At 37.1% G+C, this 16,916-nt stretch overlaps 1 protein-coding gene across 2 annotated transcripts in view; it reads right to left on the bottom strand.

Moving 5' to 3' along the window:
- The window catches only part of LOC121440611 (WD repeat-containing protein 7-like), a 284,512-nt gene that overhangs the window by 199,910 nt on the left and 67,686 nt on the right, over positions 1–16,916 (bottom strand). For both annotated transcript variants that reach the window (XM_041641378.1, XM_041641377.1), the window contains exons 15-16: positions 9,536–10,305; positions 7,921–8,009 (exon numbers count right to left, since the gene is read on the bottom strand). In XM_041641378.1, the coding sequence (XP_041497312.1) occupies positions 7,921–8,009; positions 9,536–10,305 (859 nt within the window). The remainder of the gene's footprint in view (positions 1–7,920; positions 8,010–9,535; positions 10,306–16,916) is intronic.

Raw genomic sequence — 16,916 nt, forward strand, 5'->3', positions numbered from 1 at the left:
CCTGAGTTTTGTTTATAATAGAGTTATGATTATCTTATATTTATTAATTATATGTCATATTATATAAAATTTCTACCATAATCTTTAAAAGGACACCAAATAGTTAATATCCTCCAATGAATACTTTTATTTTTAAAATTCTCTTTACCATTTAATTACAAATTCAGTTAAAATGACCTAGATAACATTTACTTCACCGTGCAAAAAGCTCATAAGCATGCAAAGGGGGATTCCCCCTGTGGCTGAACCTCATGCCACCAAAAGTGCTCAGCAGCCTCCTCCAGCGAACCCCAACAGTAGAAACAGTAGTATTAAATGTGCTTACAGGAACTTTTTTATGTATATGATGCACTCTGCTGCGCTCCCACCTGACTAACCCTCCCTCACTATAAGTCCCCACTCACAGCCTCTGAAAAAGATGTGTTCTGAAAAATCTGTGTTAATTCTGTTTGATTTCACCTTAATTCTACAGATGCACTAGAATGAAAAGATGAGAAAGTCCAAAATAAATGAATAAACAAGTAAGGGTTGAGTAGTAACTGATCAGTATCTGCTATGTTAAATAAGTGGAATTAAGCCTTGATATTTTCTCAGTGAACTAGTATTCACAAAGCAGCAGCAGCAGCAGTGCAGCTGGTGAAGCTGTTAAGGACCTGCGCTAGGACTTGGTGCTCAACACACTCAACTATTTACAAAAAAGAAAAACCCTTGGTATTCTAATTTTGGAGTCATTAACGTTTGACACTTTAATAAATCCTATGGATGCTACAAACCAAGTAATAGAAATTAAGGACTCAGATTTATTAAGATTTAAAAATCTCTGGACCTACATAAAATTTACTCACGCTATCTTACAACTGAAATGTCAAACTCTAGAAACACAGTCACAGTTCACTGAGAAATTAAACTCTTGTCACAGCTTTTTATAACTATCCATATAGGAAACTCAGAAACTAGAAGAAAAAAGAGCACTCAAAATGTTCAACGTTTAATAATAAATGTCAAACCCGAAAAGTTCTGTGATGGATACTGAAGATTTATGCATAAATCATATTTGCTCATCTTATTAAAGCAGGAAAGTTGCAGGGACACTTATGATTTTCTTTTTCTTACATGATTGAAAGAGATATAAGTCCCATTATTTTTCCAAGGAGGGTCCTTTAAGAAAGCATTATTGTAGTTCCCAGACTCATCAACTGCTACTGTCCCATGGACAACTTGTATATGACGTGACTGTAAATACTGGCTCCAGCTTTTCTTTAAATAGCATAAATGTGTTTTTCAATATTATAACACCTATGTTTTTTATCTGAATAGACGGTTCTGTTTTCATTTGAAGCTTATCCTAAACTCCATCCACCCCCACTCCTATTGTGATAAGAGTGACACAGAGATTAACATTTTGAATGACAAAGGCTCTTTACGTACTGGTCTAAATCTCAAAAGTCTTCTAGTTTATCAGCACAAAGAGCCCTTACATTTCCACAAGGGGAAAAGGAATATCCAAAAATATAGGAAAATAAATGCAATGCTTAAGAAGTAAAGTTTTTCAGAGTTTCACACTGGAAAGACACGATTATTTAATGTTGAGTAGCCTTAACTACAATGCTAATGGTTATCATAATGAAGGGGAGAAGGAAGAGAAAGGGAAGAGAGAGAAAAGAGAGAGAAGGGGGGATAAGGAAGAAAAGAAGAAGAGGGGAAAAAAGAGGGAAGGGAAAGGAAAGGAAAGGAAAGGAAAGGAAAGGAAAGGAAAGGACCCTTAAAAAGCAGGAGCTCCTGTAGCATCAGCAACCATACACCTACCATGAGGATATTCTGCACCAGGTCTGCATTATTTTCCTTTTTACAATCTTCCTTTATGTCTGTGCTTCTATATGTCTTATGTAAACGGGCAGTCTACTTATCTTTTAAATCAACATACAATATTTAAGATAAATCATTAATTTGGGCTGATCTCTTTTCCTAAGATCTATCTGGAGTACAAAACTAAATATAACTGGAAGTGGTGTTATAGGCCTGTAATTCCAGCACTCAGGAGAAGGAGGTAGAAGGATCAGTAGCTCAAGGTCATTCTTTTTTTTTTTTTTTTTTTTTTTTTTTTTTTGTCATTCTTGACTATCTTAAAATTTTAAGGAAAAACTGTGTGAGCCGGGCGATTGTGGCACACGCCTTTAATCCCAGCACTCGGGAGGCAGAGGCAGGAGGATCTCTGTGAGTTCGAGACCAGCCTGGTCTACAGAGCTAGTTCTAGGACAGGCTCCAAAGCCACAGAGAAACCCTGTCTCGAAAAACCAAAAAAAAAAAAAAAAAAAAAAAAAACCTGTGTGACCAAATAAATCAGAAACAAAAACAAAGTCAAAATAAAATCAAATAATATAACATCCCATCTCTGAACATGGCGAACAATGAGGGCTGATGAGAAGCCAAGGACAATGGCACGGGGTTTTGATCCTACGCAATGTGCTGGCTTTGTGGGAGCCTAGTCAGTTTGGATGTTCACCTTCCTAGATATGGACAGAGGGGGGAGGACCTAGGACTTACCACAGGGCAGGGAACCCTGACTGCTCTTTGGACTGGAGAGGGAGGGGGAGAGGAGTGGGAGGAGGGGGAGAAGGATGGGAGGAAGGGGAGAAGGGTGGGAGGAGGGGGAGGAAATGAGAGGCTGGGAGGAGGTGGAAACTTGTTTTTTTCTTCCTTTTCTCAATAATAAAAAAAAAAGAAAAAAAAAGATATGTAGCATGTCCAGAAATACTCTGCACCTGTCTGCTGAGTAGCTACCATCCTGAAACATCCAGTTACCCAGTTACCATGAAACAAATTCTTTTTTCATATTCTCAACAGATCCTAGCTTTCTAGGCTCTCTGTTACTTTGCTTTTGTTTAATCTTCTAATTTGACTATACATATCTTTCAATTATTTTGTGAGAATAAGTACACAAAAAACTAACTTCTGAAGATTAGAAATGTTTGAAAATGTTAGCGACCTAATTTTGTATTTTACTGAGAGTTTGGAACTGTGAGCGAAAACTCCTTAAAGAAGCTGTGTCTGTTCTGGTTTGCTTGTTTTTACTTTTATCTAATTTTAATTATTATTATTATTGTTGTTGTTCTTTAGATTTCTGCTTTCTAGTGAGAGAGAAAGAAGGGATATAGATTTTACAGATTTGGGTGGTAGGGGGTGGGAAGATCTAAGAGAAGTTGGGAGAAGAAAATATTGTATGAAAAAATCTATTTTCAACAAAAATTAATTAATTTAATTTTTAAAAGCGAAGTTGATTAGAGTTTAGTACTGTGAGGAGACTGGAATACTGCAAGCCAGAGGCTAGGTACCTTATCCTGGCCTGTATCTAGCCCTTTGGATCACAAGTACCTTTTCAGGATCAGTAGTAGAAATCCAGGCTTGCAATGGAGTACTAGATGAATCAGAGAATCCCTTAAAATTTTGTGTTTGAAATTAACATTTTTTACATTTATTTATTTTTAAATAAACATTTTCTTTTATACATATGAAACGAAGTGAACACTATAATTGTCCTGTTTTATCATCTTGACAGAGGTCCTAAATCAAGACACAGGGAATCTAAACTCAATGAGTAGGGGACACAAAGCTGAGGGTCTTGGGAGAAGAGGACAGATTTTAAGGCTAGAGAAAAGAGAAAAGAGCTAGGAGCCTGAATTGTGCAGAAGGTTGGCCTCGGGTTCCGGCAGAGAACCAATCAGAGCACTCAGGAAACTAGCGAGGAAAGAAGAATGAGCCATCAGAAAGTCCAGAAAGAGTGCCTTCCTCCACCAGCCTGTGGGGACTCCTCAGATTCAGGAGCATTTGATGGAGTCCTAAGGAAAACCTTGCCTCAGTAATAGGGAGTCATTTACCTTGTTTAGAGCATTGCTCAAAAATCTACCTGTTCAAACTGCTCTCACAGAAGTCCATCTTAAAAGGAAGCTAAAGGTCTGTAAGAACACAAAATACCCGGTACCCCTCTGACAAAATGGCAAGCATGTGCCGTGTTACTCAAACATGAAAATTTACAGAGGGAGGAAAGTATAATCGATAAGAAGAATAATTAAAAACAAACTCAGAACAAGCAATGATATGACAATAATTAGATAACTCCACACACTCAAATCAAAGTGAGTTAGGAAAGATATAAAAATCACTACCCAGGGAAAAAAAGATACATTAAAGTTCAGACTCTGATGAAAATGACAAATTACACTGCAACTACTCAAAAGAAACTAAATAGAAATCTTAGAGGGGCTCAAAAGAAGTCTGGTGAGTGGGTTCAGTGGGGAGAGACGGGTGCAGAAAAGATCTCCAGTGGTTACCCCACTGCACATGAGGACATGGAAATGGAGAGAAAGAGAGAGAGAGAGAGAGAGAGAGAGAGAGAGAGAGAGATAAGTATTTACATAAATAAAATTTTAAAATTTAAGGCATCATTAACAAATGAGGAAATTTTAAGTACCTAATATACATATGAGATCACTAGGAAAAAATATTTGAAGCACAATGTAAAATAATTCCAAAATTCCCCAAAAAATTATGAAGTAAGAAATAGACTCAAGGGCTGGAGAGATGGCTCAGAGGTTAAGAGCATTGCCTGCTCTTCCAAAGGTCCTGAGTTCAATTCCCAGCAACCACATGGTGGCTCACAATCATCTGTAATGAGGTCTGGTGCCCTCTTCTGGCCTGCGGCCATACACACAGACAGAATATTGTATACATAATAAATAAATATTTTAAAAAAAAAAGAAATAGACTCAAAGATACCTGGTGATCCAAAAGATGGCAAAAGAAAAAAAAACCCCACAAAGGACAGTAGGGCAAAAGAAAGACTCAAATCTAACTATTCAACAATAACATTAAATGTAAACAGCTAAAGACACTGTCTCAAAAACAAAACAACAAACCAAATTAAGTCACACTGGATAAAAGAGCAAGATGTAACTACATGATACCTACATGAAAATTGCCTAAATACAAAGCTCCAAATAGACAAAAGACAAAAAGATGGGAAAGTTAAATGATTACAATAGTAACTAAAGATGCTAAATATTATGAATAGAATATATTTGACAAATAAGATATCAGGAAGCACAAAGATGATCATTTATAATAATAAATAAGCCAAATAATAAGAATATTGTTATTATTAAGTTATAAAAATTTATGTGCCTATTACAGGAGTTTTAAAAAACATGAAAACAATCTTCCAGAAGTGTAAGGAAGCATAAGCAAATGAATAGTTATGGTTTCAGGTTTCAATCATCTTATCTACTTAATAGACACAAGTAGGCAGAAAATGATCAACTGCACATTGTTCCTGAGTATCATGGAAAAACTTGACCTGACATTTTAAAATACTCTACCTAACATCAGATTAAACACTTCTTAACATACACACAGTATGTTCACCAAGGTAGACCATGTGCACACACGCACACACACAGACACACACACACACCACATAAGTATGGGTACACACTGGAAATGTAATATAAGGATAAGCTTGATCTAGTAATTCCAAAATAGATGAATATATTGAAACATCCATGCCACTAATATATATATTATTTTTTAATAAGTAAATACAGTAAAATGAAAAAATTCCAAAAGATTCCAATTATGGGAAAAATGTTATTTCACTATCGATGAGAACCCAGACAGACCTTTGGAAAATCTTGGAAATGTTGAAAAAATTAAAAATTTCATTACTAAATTATCAAATGATAAACAAAAACAAATAAAAATACAACAACAGAAAATGTGGGAGTTGCCACCAAGCAATATTCAGAGAGGGATTTCAGCACTAATGATCAGGGTGTCAAGGACACAGTTGTATGTCATTAACCCCAGATTCCTGTTGCGGGAGGTCCTCCCACTCCTCCAGCCTATCACCGCTGAGATACCAGCCCATGGGGCGTGGTCTCTCTCCCTTTAAAAAAGCGGCTACTTCCCTCTCCTCTCGCTCTTCACTTCCTGCTCCGCTGGCGACTAGACTCCTTTCCTGGTTGCTTAGAGGGCTGTTGCCTGGGACAGTGATCTGTAAGTTTTTTCCCCTTTAAATAAATACCACCCTAATAATCATAACCCCGAATTGGTGTGGCATTGTTTGTGACTTACGCCTTCAGATTCCCTCAACCTAAAAGCAGACAAGTGAATTTAAAGTAGAAATAATGAAATGGTGGTAATGATAAATCAAAGAATTGAAAGCAGAAAAATACAGAATTCAATTGAGCACCATTGATTCTTAGAGAAGATTCTAAACATTATTTTCTACTAAACAAGCTGGATTTTGAAAACATATATAAGATGAATAATGGAAATGAAAAATGGAATTTTAAGAATTTCTAGAATCTTTTGCCTGACAAATCAGACAGAAAGTTCACTAAAGAAAATTATAAAACAAAAACAAAACAAGAACGCCTGGGATATGCACAAAAAATTAAAATATATAGTTAAAAACCTTATCAAGAAAACTTCAGGCCTACAAGCTTTTATTTAATAAAGCTTTCACTCTTTCATAACCCAAATAAAGAGTAAATAATATCCATTTTACAAACCACCCTAAAAAGTCCAGAGAAAGGACCACTTTCACTCACTCTGTGAGGCCAGCACCCCATTATCAACTACAGAAAGTCATTACCAGAAGTGAAACTATATTCTAAAACACCATGGACACCATATGCCTTAAGCAAAATTTTACTAGTTGTATTTAATAGTCTATAAGATGGATAAGTCATCAGGATGAAGAGTGACCCTTATGCCAAGTATTTTTCAAACAAAATGCCAATATTCTTTATCTAAGGAATAAAATAAAAAAGAACAATCATAATTATTTCAACAGATGCAGAAAAAATATGTCTAAATTGTGGTCTCTATTCATTCAACAGAATGATACATAGCAAAAAATAACAATCTATAGTTCTAAAGCAGTAAAACTAATAAATTTGACAGTAGAGGTCAAACAGAATATATATATTATACAGTGAACTAAATTGTCAAGTAACTCTCAAAAAGTACAAAGTATATCAAAAAGCTCATGAATAAAAATAGAAATGTGTGAAAGCAAAATAAATAAATAAATAAAGGAGAGGGGAGAGGTCACCAGAGAAGTTGTGATGGAGCTAACTGGGTCCCCTTTATTTGAAGCTTCAAAAGTATTTTACTGTCAGGATTGTTGCTTTCTCCAGCTCTGGAGTATTTAAACATCATGAGGAGCTATCTTGCAGCTAAGTGCCAAGTCTAAATAGAGAATTCATCTATTCTATATACATCCTAATCTTCACCCTGGTCTTTAAACAGCTATAAAAGATACACTCCGGAACAACTGAGCATATTAATTCATGGAAGTGCTTAGAATTAATTTCAAGAGGAGGAGAAAGTCAGCCTTTTCACTCTCCTATACCCTAATGAAAAACAAAGCTAAACAAAAATAAAATAAAACAAAACAAAATAAGTTATGGCATATTATTACTTATAAATAAAGAGTTTAATAGGCATTTCAACTTGTGAAAAGCAATGTGGACGCCACTAGCAAACAGCAGAAGACTAACTGCAGCATAAATCTGTGGTCTCAAACATTCCCAAGCAAAGTTAAAAATAGGTATAACTTTTAAACTTAAGATACACTCAGTAACTACTGTTGTCAAGTTAAGGTGGCCCTAATACATACAAATTAGGCCAAAGACCATATAATAAAATTATCTGAAATTTGCACAGTTATCAATGTCCAAATAAATCTGATTTATTTTTAACTGACATCTTAATTATCTGTATTTACATCTGGAATATAACAACTTTTCTCTCTTATAACAATCTGAGACAAACAAAATATTATGATTATACATTAGCAATGCCTTCTCAGTTTCTACAGCTGAAATGTCATGTCAATTACTTAGTAAGATTTAATTTTACCTTGTTTAATCTGTCCTTGCACAATATTACTGGAAGTTGGAGGGGAGCCCCTTGACTTAGAAAGGTCTGGGGTGCCTGGTCTAGGTGGCCTTTAAAAGAAGAAAAAAACATTGAACGTTTTCCTATCTCCAGAGCTGTTCAAAATATCACTCTAGATTGGAAAGAAACAGGCTCAGAACATTTCCAACTTGTATTTCAAAAAGAAGGTCATTTTCTAAGTTTTGTACCTACTTATGTTGTCCATTTCAACTTCTGATAAAAACAAACTGCATGATTATGAAGTAGAAAATATAGTTTTTTGTAATAAAATTTTTACTTTCTGTTAGTCTTAACACATATTTTTGAACACTCCAATGAACTACAATTGATGAGTAAAAACCATTCTTTGTCTTCTCTTCTTTATTCTTACCATCCTGGGATTTCAGCCTACCCCATTACCATGAGCATCTCGGAATTCATGGAATAATACAATGATTTGAAAAGTATTTAGCAATATATATGGCAATAAAGCATAAAGAAATCTTGGAGTCTAAAGGTAAGGTGTCTCTTTTTTAACTTTGGCTCAAATACACCCTATATAAAAATATTTGCAGGATTAAGGACACTGAATTTTGGTGGGGTAATTACAACAGAACATGACAGAAAATAAATGCTATCTAAGTATTTCTTAGGTTTGAAAGAACGAATGTGGTCAACATTAATAAAGCGTAGTAACAAGTTGTCTTCATAATTTTGAGAAGTAGCATTCAGGCTAAGTATTGTAAAAACATCAAAATAACATCTGTGTTTTAAGGCAGTCTGTTTTAAAAGTTGTTTTCTCCTCCCTATCACAAAGTCTGGACTGTATTCATTACCACACGCCAGAGTCAGTCACTGGACCCACCACTACTGCATACAGACCACAGCGAAAAGCTGTGAACAGATACACATTTGAACTGGATGTCAGCTCAGACTTCATGAGCTGTAAATTTAGGGTGATATTTATGGAGCTCTAAGACATGGCTCAGCAGGCGGTTAAGAGCATTGCTCCTGCAGAGGACTGGAGTCGTTCCCAGCACCCACACTGGGCAGCTCATGACCACCTGTAACTCCAGCTCCAGAGAGGTCACATCCTCTTCTATAAGCCACAGTGTCTAACATAATTTTAAAAAACGATGCCATTTGTGGTGGACCACACCTTTAATCAGGAGGCAGGTTAGGCCAGTCTCTGTGAGCTCAAGGCTGGTCTTGACTATGCTGAGTTCCAGGCTACTCAGGGTTATCTCAGAAAAAGTAAACCACCTTAAATAAAAACCTTTAAAGATTTATTCAAGAGCTATCGTCTATGACCAACTCCTAAATTATAAAGCCATTTAAAATAGCTACCAAGTATGACTACATATATCAAATATTGTATAATTTTATATATATATTTGTATATTTTATGTATATAATTGTATACTAGGCATTTTAGAAATGTCTCTGTTTCAAAGTTTAAATGGGAAGTCACTAAGGTGACACTAATGTGGAAATGTGTGCAGAGCCAAGAAACAAATGTGCAATAAACAATAACAATAGAATGTGGCCATTTATCCCTTTTGAAAATGAAGAATGAAATTAAACTACATAGTCACACCTGGTCGGGCCCTTCTTCATGTGATCGCCAATAAAGGTTGCATTGGTCATACTCATTAAAGTATTTGCCAAAGAGATGATGGACAACAGATGCTGAGTGGTGACGGCTCGAGACACTGTGTAGGTTCCCTTTCCTACTCCCTCGGTTGTCGGCAGCTTCCTTCCTGTCTCTGCTTTCCCATGCGGTAGCTTCCCAGCAGCCTGATTATAACCAGGCAGCATCAACGACATATGACCTCCTCTCGACAAGAGACCAAAGGACACTGTGCAGTGTGGTTTGAGCATTCCGAGGCGATCAAGACAAACTTCATCCAGCACTTCATTCAAACCCCAGGCGTGAAGACAGGACATGAATAATTTTGCCGTGTCCATAGTTAGATTGTATTCTAGCAAGGTCAGCGGCTTGGACTTGCTGGCCCGGTATTCGGGATCACTCTCCTCCCTCCTCTGCCTCATTATCTCCTCGTCCTCGTCTTCCTCGTCAAGGAGATGCTCCTTTATGTTCTCTTTGATAGTTTCCTTCACTTGCTGGAAAAGAACTGCTGCTCGCTTTCCAGTTAGAAAGGAGCCCCCTTTGTCTGAACTGCCAGATGCTTTTTGCAAATTCTCTGGGGAAATAAGTGCAGTATTCGGCCTAGAGGCTTCTTCAGTCAGGAGTTGAATAATCAAAGCTTCCACATCAAAGAACAGCACATGGATGTCCGGGTCTGTTAGGTTTGTCTTTATTGCTTGAACCATCAGGGAGTTATGAGAATATTTAGGTAAATTCCCCTGTAACAAATATTTTTCAAAAATAGTTACAACTCAAAAGTATTTAATCCCAACATTCATTAATGAACAACAAATAGCTGAATTAAAATGCTTATGAAGCTGTCTTTTTAGGGCTTCTAGATAATTAAAATATCTTCGCCAACCAGCAACACGTAAAAGATATGAGCTTATACCATGACTTTCCACTGACACAATTATTAAAATACCAATTAATTTAAAACCAAGTATACATTAATAGAAGCTTATTACTGATGTGGGAGTCAGAGACATTAGCAGACTATGAAAATGCACTGTGACTGCCCCGGTGAAGCTGTGTGTCCTTACGAAGCACTGCACACTGGAACCCTTCCTTCTTAGTCTTTCTCCCTCACCAAATTCCCTCCAAAGGCACAATCAAGTCTTCTGGGTCTTACGTCATAAAAGTAAGTTGATCCTGACCATGTTATTTCTATTTCTCTACTTACTGTCCATTTTAGCCAATACTATTGACAATGTAGAGCCTCGGCGACTCTTCAGGCCAGGTACTTCATTCTTTTCTGTATCTGACATTGTCTTCTGGGGACAAGAGTATATACTACAGTTCCCTTATGTGATGCTTATATGTATGCATGTGTAAGTATAAAATCATGCATGTTATGCCAGAGTGTAAATAGCAATTATTTTTTTAACAAAAATCATAGAACATCTTGTTCAAATTTTGCATGTCTTAAATTACACATAATTAACACACACTATTTTTTCAGAACAAGCAAATAAATCTAAATAATAAGATACAGACTCCATCAGTCCAAATTCAAGGCTCATTTATAAAACCCCCTTTCAGCTTTAACAAACAGGCTCTTGAACCATATCTGTGATTCCTAACAAACAAATCCTTTCCATTTTCCTTTTGTACGAATTTTCCTTTATTCTTTTCTAAATCATCATCTACATGGTCTACACGGCCCTAATTTTCAGACACAATATAAATGCACATCAAATCAGTACAGTGAATGCCTTGAATATGTATATTCTACTTGTCAACTATATCTCATTCATGTTGAGGAGAGGACTCTGATCCTCCCAGGAAAAAGTGAGCTAAGAGTATAGTTAGTTCCCTAACATTTTACATCCCCCATGTATCATATATTTTGATATCTTAGAAACATTTATATGGTTAACGTTTAGTGACTTATAGCTTTCTAATTCTGAGGGGCAATTTCAAGACATGAAGACTATGCCTTACTCATTTTGTGCAACCAGAGAATCTAGCAAATGAACAAAGAACATTATAAAAACCTTACAAAATTTCTCAACAACTCTCCCTGTAATAAACCCCCTCACCTGGTCTCTCTTCTGTCTCCATTTCCATCCTTCCTGACTATGCTGATGGTTTCAGAGATTCTCAATAGCATTTTCTAATTTGAGAAGAAAATCCAGACTTCTTTGCAAAGCACAAAACATCCTCCAGAGTAAACTGTCGCTTGTGCCTTCATGTCATCTCTAGTCACCACCCTGTGACTTACATGAAGTCACGTGTCCTTTCCAGAAACAATTTCAAACGTTTGGTCCTTTGCACTTGTTCACCCTGGGACCACTTCTTCTCCATTTCCTGTATCATTTCCTGTATCATCATTCATAAAGCATCTCAAGTTGTTCCCATCGAAAAATTAACCAAAGGATTATTCAAGCAGATGCTGTCACTGCCTTCTTTATATAAACTTCTCTGAATTGAATAATGTTTAAAGGATGATATAACTTTTTCTATATTACAGTAAGCAACATAAAGAATATTCCTAATATGATAGTCATTGTATTTAAGAGTCAATACAAAATCAATACAAAATGAAAGGAATATGGTTGAGAAATTACCAATTCCATCTCAGGTGACCAGAAGCTAACTTGAGCTAAAACCACTCATAGCCGAAAGAAAGAAGTGTAGACAGGGACAGTGAAAATGTAGACAGGGACGGTGAAAATGTAGACAGGGACAGTGAAAATGTAGACAGGGACGGTGAAAATGTAGACAGGGACAGTGAAAATGTAGACAGGGACGGTGAAAATGTAGACAGGGACGGTGAAAATGTAGACAGGGACGGTGAAAATGTAGACAGGGACGGTGAAAATGTAGACAGGGACGGTGAAAATGTAGACAGGGACGGTGGCAGTGAAAATGTAGACAGGGACGGTGAAAATGTAGACAGGGACAGTGGCAGTGAAAATCAGAGAGCAGGTGCTGAAGAACCATAGGTGATCAAGCTGAAGAACCAAGGCCACCGTTCACTAAGAGCTAACAAGACCACACACAGAGGCTTCAGAACTTTCTTTTGCAAAGCAGAGCGTCACTAAGGCAGACTCATCAGGTGGGTTGGGAAAATACAGATTCCTGGACCTGACCATCAGACCTGAATCAGCATGAGAAGGAATGTGTAAGAATCTGTCTACTTCATACAGCAATGAAGGGAACCGCATGACCAGATGCAGTCCTGTTGGCCAAGGGAACAAGAGCTGGGTTATGAATATAAAGTGGGAGGTGGCAGAAACTACACAGATGATTGAGATAAAAGAGCAATAACCCGAAGGCTGTGAGAGATAGAACAGATGAAGAACGGGTGCTTGATTCTTTCATTTCTCCCAGCTGTGTCACGTTTTCCTTTGAAACACTGAACATGTAATATCACACACTACGCCTAGTGGACTTACCAGCACTAACTCAAGTGAATCATGTATGACCTTATACGTCTATTATGCCTGATATAGTACTGATGTGAAAATTATAATTAATGATTGCAGCAGCACTATATTCTAAGCTGTTGCTGTAGCTCAGGAACTATTCTAGTTATTAGCACTGGCGATGTGACAAAAATAACAATTCTGGGAATGCAGCTCTGACGACAGGTATGAAGGAATGGGTAACATCGGGGAAAGGGGAAAGGTCTCCACATGCTCCTGAGGATGTTCTCTCCACAAAGTATCCGCAGCAGGGGGCTGGAGAGATGGCTCAGTGGTTAAGAGCACTGGCTGTTCTTCCAGAGTCCTGAGCTCAATTCCCAGCAATCATATAGTAGCTCCCAACCATATGTGATAGGATCTAGTGCCCTCTTCTGGCCTGCGGGCAGAATACTGTATACATAATAAATAAAAAACTTTTTTTAAAAAAAAGTATCTGCTTCTTTCTTTTAGAAAGAAGAGGCTATTATCAGCCAAACAACATAAAATCAAACAAGTTTTGCTAAGAAATTACTGAACCCATGAGAAAGGCTTGAAAAAAAAGGCAAAAGGGAAAACAGAAGGTAGACAGACTTCAAACCGTCTCATCTAATGTCAGTCACACATGTGCCCATCAGCACCCTGGCTCTGTGGGCGTCTCTATCTCCTTCTGAAGGTGTTCCAGCACTCAGCCACATGCTCGCAACAGAAAGGTTATCTAATTAGTACCATGACTGTGTGCGACTATGTAAGATTCTTTTTATTACAACCTCTCAGCTACCAAATGTGCCCTGTGATTAAAAAAAAAAAAAGTACCTAATAGCAATCTATACAAAGAGAGTGCAAAAGATAAAGAAAACAGCATCACCAATGCAAACTATAACCGAGGAAAACACAGTAAGGTTGAAGGGAGAAGGAGAGAAAACGACTCATCATGATTTCAGTGGATGAGCAGTTTCTCACAACACAAGGTCTGACGACCAATTCTCCTTACTTAGACAATCTGTCATAACAAAAGGTGGCTGCCCACCAAAGTTGTGAGGAAGTTATTTTTGCTAAAGGTAAAGAAATGACAGAGTTAATCACTCTCAGGTCTGGTTTTCTAGAATGCGATGCTAAGGTGAGCTGTAGGAAAGGAACAAAAATATCTCGCAAATTCCTATGCTTTCCTGGCTTAATGATAGAATATACAGGCCTCGGACAAGACTGTTTGATTCGGGTCCTCAGAGAGTCACAATTTCAAAGGTGATTGGTGACGAAGTCCTGGACGGCCACTCTCACGTTTATTAGAACCCTTGGAATGTGGGTGCACAATTAATTCACCCTAAAGTTATCAAAAACAGGATTAAATTCAGCTCAACAAACATTTGTGGAGTGACCTACTGTGTTAACATGCCTGGAGAAAACAAAATATTCATCCTTAAAGAAATAGTTGAAAATCTACCCAACAATGGCTAAAAAGGAAAATCACTGGGTCTCCACCTTGCTAGGAAATGCAGTTATAGGCATATCTACACTCAAATAACAGGCCAGTACACAGATTTGCTTTATGCTTAGTCTAAGTACCTGATTTATTGCACTTTTCATTTTAGAAAGTACATATTTAGCCATATGAGATTTCTTTTGTTTTGAGACAGGTTCTCTCTCTGTAGCCCTGGCTGTCCTGGGATTTACTGAGACCCACCTGCCTCTACATCCACAATACTGGGATTTTAACCACATCTGCCACCATGCCCAGCACCATTTAAAATCTTATGAAAAGGAAAAGTGACTTAAAATATAACACAAAAGAAAACACAGAGTGACAAAAAAATACTGGGCTGCTGGCACATACTGAATGTGGAGCTGTGGCAAGAGCATTAGATAAAGTGGCATCGCAAGCAAAACCCAAAGAAAACAGCAGAACTGTCATATGGCTTCAGGGCTCCTCCACGCATGCATGAATCCCCACATACAAACACGTCAGATGTGGTGGACCCCACAAACAAAACCTAATAATCCAGAATGCTCAGAGAAATAATATTGCCATGCACACGTAAGAGGCTTCAGCATTTTATATAAATGAATATATTCTAGATGAAATTGGGTCTGCTGGAACATCTGCTAACCTGGTCTCTGAATACCAAGATGCTTTAAGGGTCTTTAAGGGTTTAGGATTTTAAGAGCATTGCATTTTACCCACTGACTATAAGAATTTTTACTCTCTCACCACTCACTTCATTGATTCTGACTTGAAAGCTCACTTATTTTGAAATCATTGTTCAATAACCCAGTTTTCAATGCTATCTTTAAATAGTCTTGTGATTTATTATTCTTTCTGAATCCAATCTATAAAACCATTTGATATGGGTTTTACCTAAAAATAGAGTTGATTTGTACTATCAAGTATTATGTTAGTTGATCTTCATAATAAAATGCAAGGTGGAAATGCTGATTTGCACGTGTGTGTGTGTGTGTGTGTGTGCGCGCGCGCGTGTGTGTGTGTGTACGTGCACACGTGCAAATGGTATTGGTTGTTGGGTATGTGTGTCTGCATGGTGCATGCACATGAATGTGTAGACCCGAGGCTGATGTGAGCTGTTTGGTTTCCTGTACTTAGCGCTCACCAATTCAGCTCACCCTGTGCCACCTCTCCAGCACTGAGGTTATATGCACTGCCATACCCGGCAGTGCATGGGCGCTAGACCCAGACACAGGCAGGTCCAAATGCTTGGATAGCAGTCACTTTACCAACTGGTCTGTTCCCCTAGATGTTGGTCATGTATTTTTCAAATTAGAATTAGCTTTGAAATCAATGACTAAAGACCCTAAGGATGGGTTAGAAAATGAGGGTCTAGCTGATACGCATAGACCCCTCTTTAAATATCAATACTAAATTCTAAAATAGATTACAAAAAATTTACCTAACAAATATTAATTTACTATTTTATAAAATGCATACTTTCATAGGTATCTTATTTATAATGTATGGTTTAAATAACTTATGCTTCCTACGTATAGTATAAAACTGATTTAATATCAAAAATCTTTTTGGCAGTAAAAAGAAACAAACATCCATTTTCCCTTTTGTTTTGCACATGAGATTTTATTGATGAAAGTGATTAAAAGGGATTTCTAAAGTTCTTATCCATAATAATAAATGTAAAAGGCACACTGAATAAAAACAGATATATTATTGTACTTTTAAAATAAAGCAGCTGAGGGAAATCCTCCTCACCTACTAGAAGTTAGTCACACCCTGGCTTCAATATTGACCATTTTAGGTATTGAGAAAAAAAGGAAGGAAGGAGGAGAAAGAGGGAAGGGATTGGAGGAGGCACAAAACTAGCAGAAAAATTTGTCTGCCCAAAATGGCTATTTGGCGCCCTCTGCTGTTGTACTACTGTTTCTTCATGTTAGTTTAGGTTAACAAGAGTTCCTCAGAGAATTCTGTCACATTGGAATTAAACAATAGGGCCATGGCCATACCACAGGCCAATCTCTTCTGGAAATAGACAAAACTATACTTATCTTAAAAAAATCTGCTTTAGGATGGGATGAGAACCCTCTATCAGGTGTGGATGATAATATAGTAATACAGTTTCTGTCATTTTCTGTTTCCATGTGCTTCCATTAACAAGCACATACGTAAGCACAAAGTAAAAAAAAATATTAAACATATGAAGAAGTAAAGCACTTATATTTTACTGCAACTTATTTAACAAGACATAAATAATATGTAATTATAAATATTAAATGCAAACATCCATTATGCCTTACACAGAAAATATATTTTGAATGTATTTCTTCTCAAGATCATAGGCTATTATTACATGATTATTAAATATTAGAAACTGAAAAAGAGTCTTTACAATAGCAGCATGGGAAATCAACTTCCAAGTCCAGCCAAAGAGCCAAGAAACCCAAACAGCAGGACCAGAAGC

This window comes from Microtus oregoni, unplaced genomic scaffold, assembly GCF_018167655.1.
Source record: "Microtus oregoni isolate MIOR12 unplaced genomic scaffold, Mior012 000069F_ref0000032, whole genome shotgun sequence".
Taxonomy (NCBI): Eukaryota; Metazoa; Chordata; class Mammalia; order Rodentia; family Cricetidae; genus Microtus; species Microtus oregoni.